The 16,357-nt window shown below is 31.5% G+C and overlaps 1 protein-coding gene across 3 annotated transcripts in view; it reads right to left on the reverse strand.

The window, feature by feature from the left end:
* Positions 1–2,470: 2,470 nt before the first annotated feature.
* Positions 2,471–16,357, reverse strand: part of LOC114330331 (serine/threonine-protein phosphatase 6 regulatory ankyrin repeat subunit C-like) — a 67,889-nt gene continuing 54,002 nt past the window's right edge. For all 3 annotated transcript variants that reach the window (XM_028279653.2, XM_028279654.2, XM_028279652.2), the window contains exons 8-9: positions 15,729–15,884; positions 2,471–10,400 (exon numbers count right to left, since the gene is read on the reverse strand). In XM_028279653.2, the coding sequence (XP_028135454.1) occupies positions 10,080–10,400; positions 15,729–15,884 (477 nt within the window). In that variant the 3' untranslated portion in view covers positions 2,471–10,079. The remainder of the gene's footprint in view (positions 10,401–15,728; positions 15,885–16,357) is intronic.

Raw genomic sequence — 16,357 nt, forward strand, 5'->3', positions numbered from 1 at the left:
TTTGACTAGTCAAAGGCCGAAACTGTAACTTTATTTCGGGCTTTGACTAAGATCGTCATTCAGACCTGAGGATTGCCTAGTCAAACCTAGGAGTGCCTGAAATTCGGGCTTTGACTGTAACATATATATCAAAAAGCCATAATTTAAAAATAAATCGACCTATTTCGGGATTTTTCCTTAAAGGCGCCGGCTTACGAAATACCGAATTTATTCCAAACATTTGCATCATACTGTAACTGTATATCTTCTGAGTTCAATCCAACAGCTCCTTTCTGCTACGAAAACACACAAAAAACACGCAAAATTGTTCAAAGTGTAGAATAATTTTTTACTGTTGCCTTCTTCTTTCTCTTTATAAGCAATTCTGTTCATTGGCGTTCTGTCACTCTATCTTTTGAGCGGTCATCCGATACGTCTTCTACATCGATTGGTGATTTATCTCTTCCTATTTTGGTCAAATGGGTCTCCTTCTTTCTGCTTATGTAGTTATTCGATTCTTTTTTCTGTTTAATGTCCATTCATTTATATAGGTACTGTACATATGTTACATTTTTTTAGTCTTCACTTCTCTTTCTCTCATCTCAGCGTATTTCCTGTAATTTTTCTCAGTACTCTCATCTCTGTCATTTCCAGTAGCCTTTGTGTTATGGCTGTGTCAAGTCTTGCTTTTTAATACATGTGTCATTATTGTTCTTACACTGGCTTTATAAATAATTATTGACTTCATCTGTGTTAATGTCGGTTTCGCCATATAGTGTCATTAAGGCACCTAGCCAGTCCATTTGCTTTTTGTACTTGATCTCTCACTTATTTGTCTAGTTGCCCACAGCTGGACTGTATCTGCATAATCCCAAGGTATATTATTCTAGAACTTGATTAATACTTATGTCATAGATTTCTGTTTTACATCTGTCTGGTTTTTTGCTGATTACCGTTGTTTTAGTTTTCCGAGTTGAGATTGTCATATTAAATTTATTGCTCTTATCTTAAATCTATGGACTACTCTTTACAGAATATCTTCATGTTGGTCTGTTAATATGGCATCGTGACAAAGTATTTTTAGTTCTTTTTCTCCCATGTTGTATCTTCCTGTTGTTTTATTGTTATTTTTTATTTCATCTCTCAATAAATTGAAGAGCATAGGGCTCCCTGTCTTATTCCATTGCCTATGTCTATACGATATGTTAGATAAGTTGTGCATCTATTCTGACTTCCATTTTGTTGTTTGGTATATGAGATGTTTTCAATAGTTTTTATGATATCTAGGTGATTTTCCGAAGATGGGTTTCATCTTTGAGTCTTATATCAATGCTTTCTTCAAGTCAATCAGACATATAATTCTTGGTCTATTATACTCTAGTGACTTCTGAGTCATTTGCTTTATAACGAATATTGCATGTGTACACGATCTTTCAGTAGGAACATCGTGTTGTTCATCTGCTAAAATTTCCTCCGATTCATTCGTTCTTGTAAAATCTTAGCTGTAAGTTGTAGGGTAGTATTTAACAAGTTGATATCTATTTAACAAGTAGTTTTCTGGCTGTTTTTTATTGTGTTTTATAATTTTGTTAATTAATATTGTAAATTTAGTTTGGTATTTTCTCTTTTTCTGCAGTTTTTCTGTTCTTCGCCTCTCTTTTCTTCGAAAGTGATTTTCGAACTTAATATTTATATTAATTTCTCCTTTTGTGATAATGTCTGGTGTTTCCGGTGTCAGCGCCCTTTGTTCTTCCTCTGTATAGTTCTTTTTAGATAACCAATCCATGTATCTTTTTCTATGTGTTTTGGGTTTGGGTCTATAACTTCCGTTAGCTCTGTTCTTTAACCTCTTATAAAGTACCATAATTCCTTTTGCATACTATAAAAATCATGTTCCATTTCTTTCGAAAAACGTTTCCAGCGATGATTTTTTTATTCTTCTCATAGGTGCGTGTGTTTCGTTTCTTGTTGTCTTGTAATAATTATTGTATGCCTCTTGTGTCTTGGTTGACACGTATTTCAGACAAGCTTTTTGTCGTCTCCTTTACGTACAAAACCCTGGAGTTCTTCGCCTTGGTAACGATTTATTATTATTTATAATTATGTCAGCAGGAATTTTGTAAGAAAAATAAAGAAAACTGCAATTTTTATAAGTAGTACATTTTTATTAGATACAAATATATAAATAATTATAATGATAAAAATATACAAAACTTCATAGAAGATAATGAGTAAAGGCATTAGATTAAAGTTCTAAAATCAATACTTTTATTCGGAATCACTAAGTTTGCATAACTATCACGAAATATATTTAATATAATATATATGACACATGAGGTGCCAAAACACTTGATGTAAATATTCTTTGTAAAGTTAACAGTACATTGTTTATTCAACATTACACAGACTCTCATTACATGAGTGGTTTCACGGATCTTGAATAAAATTCAAACAAATTCTTTTTGTTATTGTTATCTATGGAATTATAAGGTTAGGATTAAACCATCAGTAAAGGTAAATATATGTTGCACTGAATTTTTGCATTGAATTTACGAGATAATTGCCTTTAAAATTGTAGAAAATGGAAAAATAACATATAATATTTAACAAATGAAGTAGGTACCACTAGCTACAATAGTAGAAAAGTAAAAAGGTCTAATGTGTAGTGGTAATATTACAAATAATGAAGTTGTTGCTGGCTGATTAGGTTTTAAGAGTAAAGTATGCGAATTAATAATAATAAAAAAAAATAAAATATTTCCATTTTTGGTTTTTAAATACAACTAATAAACTTAAATAAGAAAGACAACCCGAAAAATATTGGGACGCATCTACGACAATGGTATGTGGAAAATAAGGTTCAACCACTAGTTGTATCAATATTAAAACCCCCTGCAAATATACAAAGATGGCGCTGGGCAGGTCACCTTATAAGAACGGATAAAGGTTGGGCCACACATATCCGCAACGGTTTGGTCACTTTGGCAACTTACTCAAAAAGAGGTCCTTATAACAGGGTGCCGGGCGGTGGCGTGGTCGGAAAATTGTTCAAACAATTTTTTTAAACTAATTCACAAAAATTATTTTTTCACTTCGATCAAATTTTTTTAGATAATTTGGGATATTCTGAGCAAAAAAGGTCTCTTGTAATTTTTCTCTAAAATTGATTGTTGTCGAGATATACACGATTTAAAATTTAAAAAATGCGAAAATGGCCATAATATAACTCGACAACAATCAATTTTAGAGAAAAATCACAAGAGACCTTTCTTGCTCAGAATAAACCAAATTATCTAAAAAAAATCGTTCGCAATGAAAAAATTATTTTTGTGAATTTGTTTAAAAAATTTTTAAACAATTTTTCGACCACGGCACCGCCCGGCACCCTGTGGATGTGTTAGAAGGACCTCTTTTTGAGTAAGTTTGTGCAAAAAAATCGAATCGGAATAATTTCACTAACGGGGGCGACGATACAGTGGGACTATAGCGCTAATTGTTAATAATTCAAAATAGCAGCTTTGTAATAAAATAATGACAAAAATCTCTTCAGGATCTTGAAGAAGGGGTTTGAAGCTTGATTTGTTCACTTTTTGAATTTCATAGTAATAAATTTTAATCGAGATATTAAACCTTGAAAATGGCCATTTTCGCATTTTGCAAATTTTTAATATTATATACCTCGACAACAATCATTTTAAGAGAAAAATGACAGGAGACCTTTTTTGCTCAGACAGACCCAAATTATTTAAAAAAATATTGTTGAAATGAAAAAATTATTTCTGTGAATGTTTAAAAAAATTGTTTAAACAATTTTTCGGCCACGGCACCGCCCAGCCCCCGTGGATATGTTATAAGGACTTCTTTTTAAGTAAGTTTGTGCAAAAAAATCGAATCGGAATAATTTCGCTAGCGGGGGCGACGATACAGCCCGGTCTAAATAGTCTGTACTGTATCTGTGAAAGATCCATAAGAAAATACAGTTTAGTTCCAAGATAATCGCAAGCTACTTGGAAGGGATATATTAAAAAAGAAATAGAAAGCAGAACTAAAAAATTCCGTAAAAACCATTTTTAAACAAACTATCTCAAACCAATAAATCGATATGAAACTGAAAAAATACTCTAATGTGCAACTTGATTCGGTGAAAATGTAGTAAACCCTTTAGTATTTCATATACAAAATAATGTTTTCAAAGAAGTCATCATCTGCGTTAACTTTATGCATTACAACGTGTACAATTGGCCACTGTTATTTTACAAGCAATTCACAAACTATTATTAAGCACATTAGCGTAAAAAAGTAAGAAGCTATTATTTTCATTTTCTACTGGTTCTTTATTTATTTACAATCTTTTACTAATAGAATGTTATGGTGGTGTTTATTTAGATTTTAAACTATTATTATTTAGTATTATCATGTATTATTTAAACTTATTTATTGTCAAAGATCTCGAAATATATGTCCCAGATGCTTATGTTCTAGCAAGTACCTAAATCTATAACTTACAGGTCTTTTATATGTTCGACATTATGTATAAACACTGTTTTCATGAAATTTTTTATCTAATATAATTATAATACTTCTATAATAGATATCTGAACTAGAAATTAATTTATTTCTATTTTGATTGATATTATGCTGTGAAAAAATTGTAAATAATCTTCCAGTGAAAATAAATTCTCATTACACTTTATTACTCTTTTACTATTCTTAATGGCAATAAGCCACAATTTTTTAAAACCAGAGAATTAAAGATTATGTTTTGAGAACGATGTCAGAATTGGAAATGGAAACATCAAAATAAACATGTTTCAAAGTAAAATTGTGGCTTATTTCCAATAAAAAAGTAAATTGTATTAAGCTGTCCCAAGAAAACAGCTTCAGAAGATTATTATTCTTTACCGCAAAACAAGTAGGTATTAATAATTATTTAACACAACCAACTTTATGTATTAGGAAATATAAACATGTAGTACAAACTACCTCCTTGTTGAAATAGAGTACGATAAAATGATATGAGTACGAATAATGATATATTCCGAGTAGAAATAAATTTAAAGCTTGATGTCCATGATTTGGACAGCTTGTATATTAGTGCACCCAATAGCCAATTTTTTCATACATCACATTACATGAAGTTACATTTAAAAAATAAAGTCAAATGTTTTATGTTGTTTTTAATACAAAAAGCTTAAAAGATGCATTTTAATTATAAAAAAGTAGATGAATACATAAATCAAACATATGAATGATTATAATAAATTAAAAAATAGTTTTGACACCAATAAAGTAAAGTGTTTTAATACAAAAAGCTCAAAAGAGGCATTTCAAATCAAAGTTGATTAAAATTGTAAGAAAAAAGTAGATCAACTGATAAATAAAAAAAGAATGTGTGTGTACTTTGTACGCACGTAAGAAGATATTCTATTATATAATAGGTAATTTAAACGAAGTAAATATACTTAAAAGGTTATTTGTACTTATTTTATTTACAAATCAAACTAACTTTCTTATCTACCACTTTCAAAAAAGAAGAATATCTTCAAAAATTATATAATAATATACTTACAATCATAAAATCTATAAAAAAATAAAAAAATAATAACTTGCTTGGGACTTGAACCCACTTCACGTCTACCGCGCCGTACGAAAGTTGACGCCATTTCAAACTGCACCAAACTCTCGTATACGTCATGTGGGAATATACACAAACTAAACGTTTACACCATAAATTTATATGAATTTAATAAAATTATTAGTTTGATTTTTGTCGAAATAAAATACAACAAAACATAGAGTAAGAAAACGATATATGAGATAAAGATTTGTAGAAAGTTTGTTCGTAATCAGATTATGTAAATTAAAGCATTGCCTACTAATAGGTAACTACATTATTTTGTTTACATTTTCCAAATAGATAGGTATTGAAACTATTAGGTATTTCCAACTGAAACATTTAGAATTACGTACCTGCGGCTTTTCAAAACTATTTAAAAAGTCACTATAATTATAAATTTGATTTTATTTCTGTCCACACATCAATAAAAACTAATATTATACAATATTTTTGTTTACCGATAACCTCCATATTGAACAATTATTGACAGATCATTTCAAAATTTCAACACCCAATCAGAGCCCGTATAACAACTAATACCATACTGTCGGTGTGCGCATGCGCGCGGATCAATCAAATTTTACCCTCAATCGATTCGCCGCTAAAGAAGAATATCTTCAAAAAGATAAATGAAGATAAACTGTAAATTGTTATAAAAAAGTAGATAAATAGATAAATCACACAGATAAATGATTATAATAAATTAAAAATAGGTTTGAAACATCAATAAAGTAATTCTTTGTTCTTGTAGGTATATTTTTAACATTGATTAAAATTATACAAGAAATAAACAAAAAAAGTACGGCAACACTGTGACCAACAAATATAATATTCAGATGCCAGATGCCACATTTTAGGTAGAGTGCACTAATATATAACCTGTCACATGATTTCGCTACTTAAAAAAGATACACTATTTATACTAGTTTCTAGGTGTATAACAGAAAGTCTAAAGACGGTCACTCACTATCAAGTACATCTGAGAGGTCGGAAAGAAATGCACCATTCCGGCCGTTCAATGGTGCATCTCACTCGCACTCACGTTGACGGCCGCCTAAATACGCGCTTAGCGGTCATTGTTGATAATTAAAAATAACAGCTTAGTAATAAAATAATAATAACAGACATAACTCTCAACGAAAACATAGATGTACTAAACCAACATATTACGCAAGCCATTGGAGAAAGCATGAGAAAACACTGTCCAAGAAGTAAGAATGAAGAAAAACTTAGTACTGACACCAGGAATTTAATGAAACAAAGAAATCTTATTACAGAAAGAAATGATCCAAATGGAGAGCAAAAGAGAGAGATAAACAGAGAAGTCAAGAAAGCAATAAGAAAAGACTTAAGAAAGTTTAATACACTTAAAATCGAACAAGCCATAGAAAATAATAAAGGCCTAAAAAGTCTGCGAAAAAAACTAAATAATGGAAAAAGTCAGATCATTAAATTAAAAAACAAAAAGGGCGAAATAACAACAAATAGAGAAAAGCTTTTAACAATAGTAGAAGACTTCTATGGAGAACTTTATAAAAGCAGACGGATGAACCAAACACAGCTAAAAGATGCAATAAGCAAAACAATATTAAATCAAGGCTCTGAACTCACGCCAGAAATAACTCTCAGTGAAATTAGACAAGCGATGAATAAAATTAAATCCAATAAATCACCAGGAGATGATGGAATAGTGACCGAGGCTGTTAAGAATGGCGGTGAACCTCTAATGAGAAAAATAAAAGATCTCTTTAATCTATGTTTGACAAAGAAATCTATACCATCTGAATGGAATAGAGCCAAAACAATTCTTCTGCACAAAAAAGGAGAAAAAATTGATCTGGAAAATTACCGACCAATCAGTCTGTTAAACCATCTTTATAAACTTTTCACGAGAGTAATCACCACGAAGTAATCACCTGTATCAAAGTAGAGAACAAGCTGGATTCAGAGCAAACTTTGGAACCAACGATCACCTCCAAACAATAAAACAACTCATCGAAAAATCCATAGAATATAACAAGCCCTTAGTTTTAGCATTCGTAGATTTTCACAAAGCATTCGACCTAGTAGAACTCGACAGTGTTATAAAAGCACTAAACGAGAGCCGTTATTGATAGCCGATATTCGAGGCTAATATGTAATATATATAAAAATGCGACAAGCTCGATACAACTACACGTTAACAGCAAACAAATAAAAATCCAAAGAGGTATCCGTCAAGGGGATACGTTGTCACCTAAACTTTTCATATCGGCTCTAGAAAAAGCGATCAAAACCCTCGAATGGGGTGATAAAGGAATAAATGTGGACGGAGAGATGCTACACCACCTAAGCTACGCAGACGATATAGTCCTGATTGCAGACGATTTGGGACAAATAAAGAAAATGTTGGAAGAACTTGGTACGGCATGTCATAAAATAGGCTTAAAAATTAATATAACAAAAACAAAATATATGACGAACAAAATGAACAAATAGAACTCGTAGACAAATACATATATCTGGGTCACGAAATTAAGATAGGTAAGGACAATCAAACAACAGAAGTATCCAGAAGAATAATACAAGGATGGGCAGCATACGCAGCTCTTAGAGACATTTTTAAGAGTGACATTCCAACTAACATGAAGAAAAAAGTTTTTGACCAATGCGTGCTACCGGTGATGACTTATGGTGCAGAAACATTATCGCTCACGAAGAAAAACGCACAAAAACTGAGAGTAGCGCAGAGAAGAATGGAGCGATCAATGATAGGGGCCACTCTGCGAGACAGGATTAGAAACGAAGATCTACGAGCTAAGACCAAAGTCATAGACGTCATTGAAAGAAGCTGTAATTTAAAATGGAAATGGGCTGGACACGTTGCCAGAATGAAGGACGGAAGATGGACTCGCAAACTAGTTGAATAGAGAAAGGCCGATAAACGTAGCAGAGGAAGACCACCAATACGATGGCAAGACGATTTACGAAAAACAACAAAAAACTGGATACACAAAGCACAAGATAGAACACTTTGGAGACAAACAGGGGAGGCCTATGTCCAGCAGTGGATTGAGAGAGGCTGATGATGATGATGATGATGAATAAAATAATAATAAAAGGGGGGGGATTTAAACTTAGATTTGGCCACTGTCTCACTTTCATAATAATAATTTTTAACTGGGTTATTAAGCCACGAAAAGAACCATTTTCACGTTTTTCAAATTTTAAATCGTATATAATTGACAACAGTTAATTTTAGAGAAAAATCACAAGAGACCTTGTTTACTCAGAATGACCCAATGAATCTAAAAAATTTGTCCGAAGTAAAAAAAGTGATTTGACAGGAACCCTTTGGATTTGTGATAAGGACCTCTTTTTGAGTAAGTTTGTGCAAAAAAAAACGAATCGGAATAATTTACCTAACGGGGGCCAGCATACAGCCTGGACTATAGGTTTATAAAATATAAATCATAGATTCAGCCGAATATCTATTAGCATTCAAAATACATGGAGATAGTTTGTAAAGAAAAATAGGTTTGTTAATGCTTTATGACATGAAAAGATATGTATATTATCGTATTTTGATGTTAACAGCTGTAGAGGTTAAATAAGCTAAAATGTAGAAATTTATTAATATAGAAACAAAACTATGCAAGCTCTTAGTATGTCGTTATTCCGCAATTTATCAGTACATATGATTAAATATTGTGTTAAAGATATATGTAAGTATAGATAAAAATAACACAGATATGTCTATTACTTGATTAATATAATATGTTAAAAAATTATAATTACATATAATGAAAGTGTATAATTATAAAGGTTATATTGGTTAATTTGTTATATTATCTTAAAAGGATTAACAACAAACCATTGAATACTATTAATATTAGTTGATATAAAGTAAGTAATCAAATGAACTACACGTTACTTGGGTAGTCAACAGTAGAAAATTAAAAAGAAACTAATGGTTACAATAATTAAAAAATTAGCCTCAAAAACTCATTATGACTATATTTTTAAGGGATCAGACAGGAACAATAATCATCATAATTATTGTCACGAATTTCTATGTATTCTTTTTAATGCTGCCAGTCTTCATTCTTTTTCTTTTACTTATAACGATCCAAAAGATTTAATCTTTTTAAAGATTTGATTTGGTTTACAACGCACTAACTCTAATGCGTCCCTGTATATCATAAAACTTTTGTATAGTTGCTATAACCACTAAATGTTTTGCGTTTTAGAATTTCGAATGAAAACACATACCATGAGTTTACTGTAAACAAATATTTTTAGAGTTAATTTTCTGTACTGACTTGATTTCAAAATTTAAAACTATAACTTTTAGAGAAACCTTAATAACAGTCATATTTATTGTAACCATTGTTGCTATTTAAAACATTAAAAGGATATTTAAAAATCTTGTTAACAGTGGACAAATGTCACTGTAAACAACAAAATATATCTTATTTTGCTCTATAATACTACAGAAATTATTTCAACTGTAATCAAAGAGCAAATACCTAACCAAGGAACCAGGCAATTCAAAATCTTGTGCGCTATGTAAAAGTTTAGGACCTAACATTTTTCGTAAGTATAGTCTAACCTGGCGTTTTAAGGATAAGGGATATTTTGACAGTTCCAGAAGAGCAGATTTCTGGTCTGGTGATAGTACCGTGTTGCGTCTTATCATACATGGATCGAAGGATTCAGAAGATTCGAGTAGAAGGAAGAATATGGAGGGGCAGTTACTGGAGATCACGTTTTGCAAACTATTGAGCATTCCATCTGGATCTCTGAACTGTGTTTTCATTACGACCTGTAAAAAAAATCATTAGTAGGAAATAGAGTATGATTTCTTACAAAACTAATGAGAACATATGTACTTAAAAGTTTGATTTATCACCCAAACAACTACTACAAGTCCTATGAAGATAATACATAGTACATATAGGTATATGTGAAAGAAAATGTATAAAATTGTATATTACTTGTAATAGACGTTTGTAGGTGACGTTACGATATAATTGTAACGTTTGATGTCATTAAAAGTAAAAAATAATATGTATGCTTTTAGAAACGTAGGCTAACTTTCCACTTGCGATTTTTAGTCGTGGAGACAAAAAAATCGATGTCGCAGAAAATCTAGAGGGTGCCTCTGCGATTTATAAATCGCTGAATTATATCAGTTTTCCTGTAGACTACATTAATACCACTTTTTGATGTGCAAATAAATGGCGCATTTTCCACCGGTCAATAGACGAGGACACAAAATTAGCAGTTGAAATTATTGTAAAATTTTGTCGCGAATTAATGAAAATACGAATTGAAGATTAATGCTAAGAGAGCCCTTTAAATGACATATCTCGCATTGTTTTGCGGTCCGAAAGTGGAGGTATGGAAGTAAAAGACTATTTTGCAGACTACTTTGTTTCACCTAAGGGCTCATTACTTTGGCATTTAGTCAAAATGCATTAATTTTGGAATACAAATGATTTACAATTACGATTTCTTTATTTATAAGGTGAGTCAAAGTAAAAAAAAGTGATATGATGCCGATGTGTGCTTTTGTCCTGGTGGTGAATTTCACCCCATCTCCGGGGTGAAAAATATATGTCCAAAATAAGTCCGGAAATGGATAAACTGACTAATTCTAAGCAACTTCTGGTCTATAGAGTTTTTTCACCAAGTCAATACTTTTAGAGTTATTTGCGAGTGAACATTATGTATTTTTCAACAAAATAACGACGGTTTTTCGCAAATAACTTAAAAAGTCAGTATTTTGTCGAAAAAAACATTTTTAGCAAAAATATAGCGCGCAAGAAAGTGAAAAAGATAGTGTATATATATATTTGGTCTCTGTACGTAGCAGAAACAGAGTTACTAGCTAATGAAAATAGGTTCATATTCGTCAAATTCCAAATAGAATATTTTACCGTGAAATAATCAAAAAATGAAGCATTTTTTCGGAAAACGCATTTTAACTTTTTTAAGTATTTAAGTATTTAAAACAGCTTTATTTTTGTTTTATACAAAAATTATAGGTTTACTGTAAAGAGACCGAAATCATTAGACCGAAAGCAGTAGACCGAACTCATTAGACCGAAAAGCACTTTACCGAAACCTCACTAGACCGAACAGCAGAAGACCGAAAAGCAGTTCTTTTTACTTGCCGCAGTAAAAGAGATAAGACTAATGTAATTACAACTAAATGTTATTTGGATGGATATTATAAACAGTTAAAATGGTGTTAACGTCACTCTACCCTAATTTAATTTTATCTTCACTTATTTGTTTAACGGATGAAAATTATTTCATATCAAACTGTACAGAGTAACAATTTACACAGTCTATATATAAAATAATACAAAAAAAATACAATAAACAAAAAGGCAGATACCTATACAAAATCTTAGCATAATTTACTGCAATCTTTTTTAATTTATGTACCATTTCGGTCTAATGCTGTTCGGTCTAGTGAGGATTCGGTAAAGTGCTTTTCGGTCTAATGAGTTCGGTCTACTGCTTTCGGTCTAATGATTTCGGTCTAATTGTCGTGTACCAAATTATAGCATCAAAAGTAAACAAGTCACGCTCAAAATAAAGTTAGTCCCTTTTTTGGTAAAAAAATCTGGAAAATCACCCCCTAATCGTTACCACTTCACAAGTTTTTTTACTCGTGTATGTATTGTTTATATGATCTGTAAGTTTCATCGGTTCAAAGTACTTATTTTGAAAGGGCTGTAGTTAAAAAGCTTGAACGATTCACCAATCACGAGTGTATGCAAATTTAGAAACCCCAAATCTTAACCAAGTTTTACCTTACAGAAATACAAGAAAATACAAAGTATTTAAAAAAGCAAAGCCGACTTTTTTTATTGTTTGAGATTTTGTTATCTCTAAAATGTTTTAAGTTATTTTAAAAAAAGGCATTTTTTCAAAATTAAAAATTTTAAAAATTTTATTTTAAAACCAATTGCTTTCAAAAATAAGCATTTTGAATCGATGAAACTTAGATAGCATATAAACACAACATAAGTAAAGTAACTTGTAAAGCGGTAACGATTGATTTAGTTTAAGTTGCTAATTAGGAGGTTATTTTTCCGATTTTATTTTGTCAAAACAAAAGGACCAACTTTATTTTAAGCGTAAATTGCTTACATTTGATGCTAGAAACTTTTTTTATAAACACAGAAATAAAGCTTTCTTTTAAACACTTTATGCTTCATTTTTTGGATAGTTCACGTTGAAATACTAAATTTTAAATTTCACGAACATGAACCTATTTTTCATTAGCTAGAACTTTGGTTCTGATAGGTATAGAGACCTCGTGCATACACCATTTTTTTACTTTTTTTACGGGCTATATTTTTGCCAAGAACATTTTTTTCGATAAAATAGTTACTTTTTGAATTATTTGCGAAAGCCGTCTAAAAACGTGGTTATTTTGTTGAAAAATAAACATGTTCACTGGTAAATAACTCGAAAAGTATTGACTTTGTGAAAAAAATCTATAGAACAAAAGTTACTTATAATTAGTTTATACATTTCCGGACTTATTTTGGACATATATTTTTTCACCCCCAAAAGGGGGTGAAAATCACCCCCAAGTCAAAAGCACGCATCAGCACAATATCACTTTTTTTCTTTGACTTGTTAGCTATGCGTATGCCAAATTTCATGTCAATCTAAGCGGATGGATTTTAGTTGACATTAAAACAATATAATATATCGTGCCATATTATGGCATCTTTGATGGATTCTAAAGGGATATTATGCTGAATGATTTCGTTACTGACGTAGTAGGAAGCATCAACAATAGTTCGTAGTACTTTATTTTGGAAACTATGCAAGATTGATATGTTAAAGTTGCTAGCAGTTCCCCACAGCTGGATGTCGTAGGTCCACACTGGTTTTAATATTGTTTTGTATAATAATATTTATATAATGTATAATAATGTATAATAATACATGTTTATTAATTTGAGGCCAAGTTGCTTGCGCTTAGTGAATATTTGTTTTGTCCAATTCAGTCGTCGATCCAGGTGCATTCCGAGGTATTTCGCGCTATCAGATTATGGAAGTTGACCATTAATAAATTGAACAGGTGGGCACGTTTCTCTGCGGAGGGTAAACGTCACGTGTTGATTTCACTCCATTTGCTTTAATACGCCATCTTTTTAGCCAGTTTTGGACCTTCTTTAGACTAGTTTGCAGGTTCTTAGAGGCTGATGTTGGGTCAGTGTGGGACGCCAAATTGGCTGTATCATCGGCAAATGTCGCAACAGTGGTAAGTCGTGTTGATGGAACGTCTGCAGTATACAATAAGTACAGGATCGGTCCAAGTATGCTACCTTGTGGAACTCCTGAATTTATTGGATGCAACTCTGTATATTCACTTCCATGTTTTATTTGGAAGTGCCTATCTGTCAGGTATGATTTTAGAAGTTGAAAGTGGGGATGGGGCAGTAGCTTCTTTAGTTTAACTTGCAATCCTTCATGCCATACCTTGTCGAAAGCCTGAGATATATCGAGGAAAGCTGCTGAACAATATCTTTTACTACTCAGGTCCTTGATTTGATTTACCACTCTATGAACTTGTCAAATTTTCCCGTGTTTATTGCAGAATCCGAATTGGTGATCTGGAATTAACTTCTTTTCGTCTATTATAGTTTTTAGCCTTTGAACATAATATAGCTTCTCAAAAACCTTGGAAAGAATTTGCAGTAGACTTATTGGTCTGTAGGAAGACAACTCTTCTGTTTTCTTCCCGGGCTTGGGTATCATAACGATCTGGACAACTTTCCAGATGCTAGGGAAATAATTTAGTCGTAGTATAGAATTAAATATGTAAATAATAAGTCTATAGCACTTTTCGGCAAAAGTTTATTATAAGTTCTTGAAGAATTTTTCCAGATACCAAATCGAAACCAGGAGCTTTTTTTTGTTAATTTCTTCCATAATTGTTTGTTTGACTTCTCTAATAGTGAACTTGTAATGAGGCAAATCCATTTGGAAAGGTACATTCAGATAGTCGGTAATATCGTGTTCTTCTTCAGCAGATAATTCTGAAGGAAAGGGCATGAGACTATTAACATGACATTGTACTATGCACCCATTGTCATGTGGCATATTTACATATCTGGGATCTACGAAATCTCTGTTTTTGATGTATTATTATTGTGATTCGTGTTTGTTTATCCTGACACTTAGTGATCTGCCAGTTTCTCACACATAAACACTGTTGCATTCACAAAGTATTTTATAGATGCAGTCCTTTAATCTTCCTGTGTATTTTTTGGTTTGGTTTTGGACAGAGTAAATCTATTGGCTGCTTTGAATTTTATTTAAATTTTAGTTTTGTCATCTTCAAATCTCTTCTTGTGCCCATTTCTGGATCGCTTGTGGTATTATGTTATTTCCTTTCTTCAAGAAAATTGAATCGATAGAAAAATTGTAAGTGATATTTTTTGGAACGAGATATAATTTGGATCTATGTTGAGCAGAGTAATTTTATTTATTGTGGTATTATGTTGTTTCTTTTCTTCAACGAAATTGAATAGAGAGAAAAATTGGAAGTCATATTTTTTGGAACGGGATATATGTACCTATTTTGGATCTGTGTTGGATAGAGTAACTGTGGATACATTAGACATGCTACAGAGAGAAGTTTAAGTACCTGTGGTGATATACATACTTCTAAACGAAACCAAAATGGTCGAAAGATGGAGCTGGCGAAGGGACTTTTATAGCGAACAACATGAAACTTTTAGAGCAATCATTTGTGCACTAACTACTCAATTTATAATGATGAGATGAGATTAAAGGTACAGAAGAAATACTTGAAGAAAATTAAGAAAATGGATAATCCGAAGAGGCAGAAGGTGACTGGCGGATGATATAATTATAATTAAGATGATATAATTAAGTAGGTACAAATTATTTTTATTTTGTAAAATATATTCATTTTTTATATTCAAAATATTTATATCGTCTGTCAAAAATTTAACGGCGAGTAATATGACTTAATTTTGCATATCGTTCGTTTGTTCTCTTCTAAATTATTACCGAAAATTTTTCATTACTACTTTATAGTAACTTTTAGTACATTTACCTAATTTTTTGAAATATATAACTATATACTGACCCTAGCTCCATATCGAAGTAAAAGATGAACTACTTCCACACTTGGTCGTTCATTGCTAGCCAGATATTCCACTAACACAGGCCTCAGCTGCGAATTTCTGTCAAACTCGTCACTATATACTTTAAGATTTGGATCAGCTCCAGCTTCTAAGAGCATCTAAAACAATTACAATTATGTAAAATATAATCGATTAAATCCCACAAGCCACAATTGATTGTAATAAAAAATACATAATTATATTTTGAACTAATAGGCCTGGATCCCGCGTACAAAAAAAAATTAATTAACAGCAAGCCGAACATTTGTTAATAGCTGAACGGTGTCTAGTCGGACAAACTCTGATGTATGGGAACACTGGAACAGGGGAAGTTTTAATTGTGGAACAGGTTACAGGTTTCGAAAGTCAGACTACGAAAACGTCCCATGTATTTTGTCGGACAGAACTTTTAATTGATTTGTTACTCTTTTCTCGTTATCAAAATATAAAACAGTAAATTAAACAAATTCTGTTTTTTGTTGCTTGCTAAAGGCATTATTCTAATAATTTAATTTTATCTGACTCATTCATATTGACAATAAATATTCAGACATATAATATACATTTTAAAGTACATGATTTTAAAATGATT

This window comes from Diabrotica virgifera, chromosome 3, assembly GCF_917563875.1.
Source record: "Diabrotica virgifera virgifera chromosome 3, PGI_DIABVI_V3a".
Classification (NCBI taxonomy): Eukaryota; Metazoa; Arthropoda; class Insecta; order Coleoptera; family Chrysomelidae; genus Diabrotica; species Diabrotica virgifera.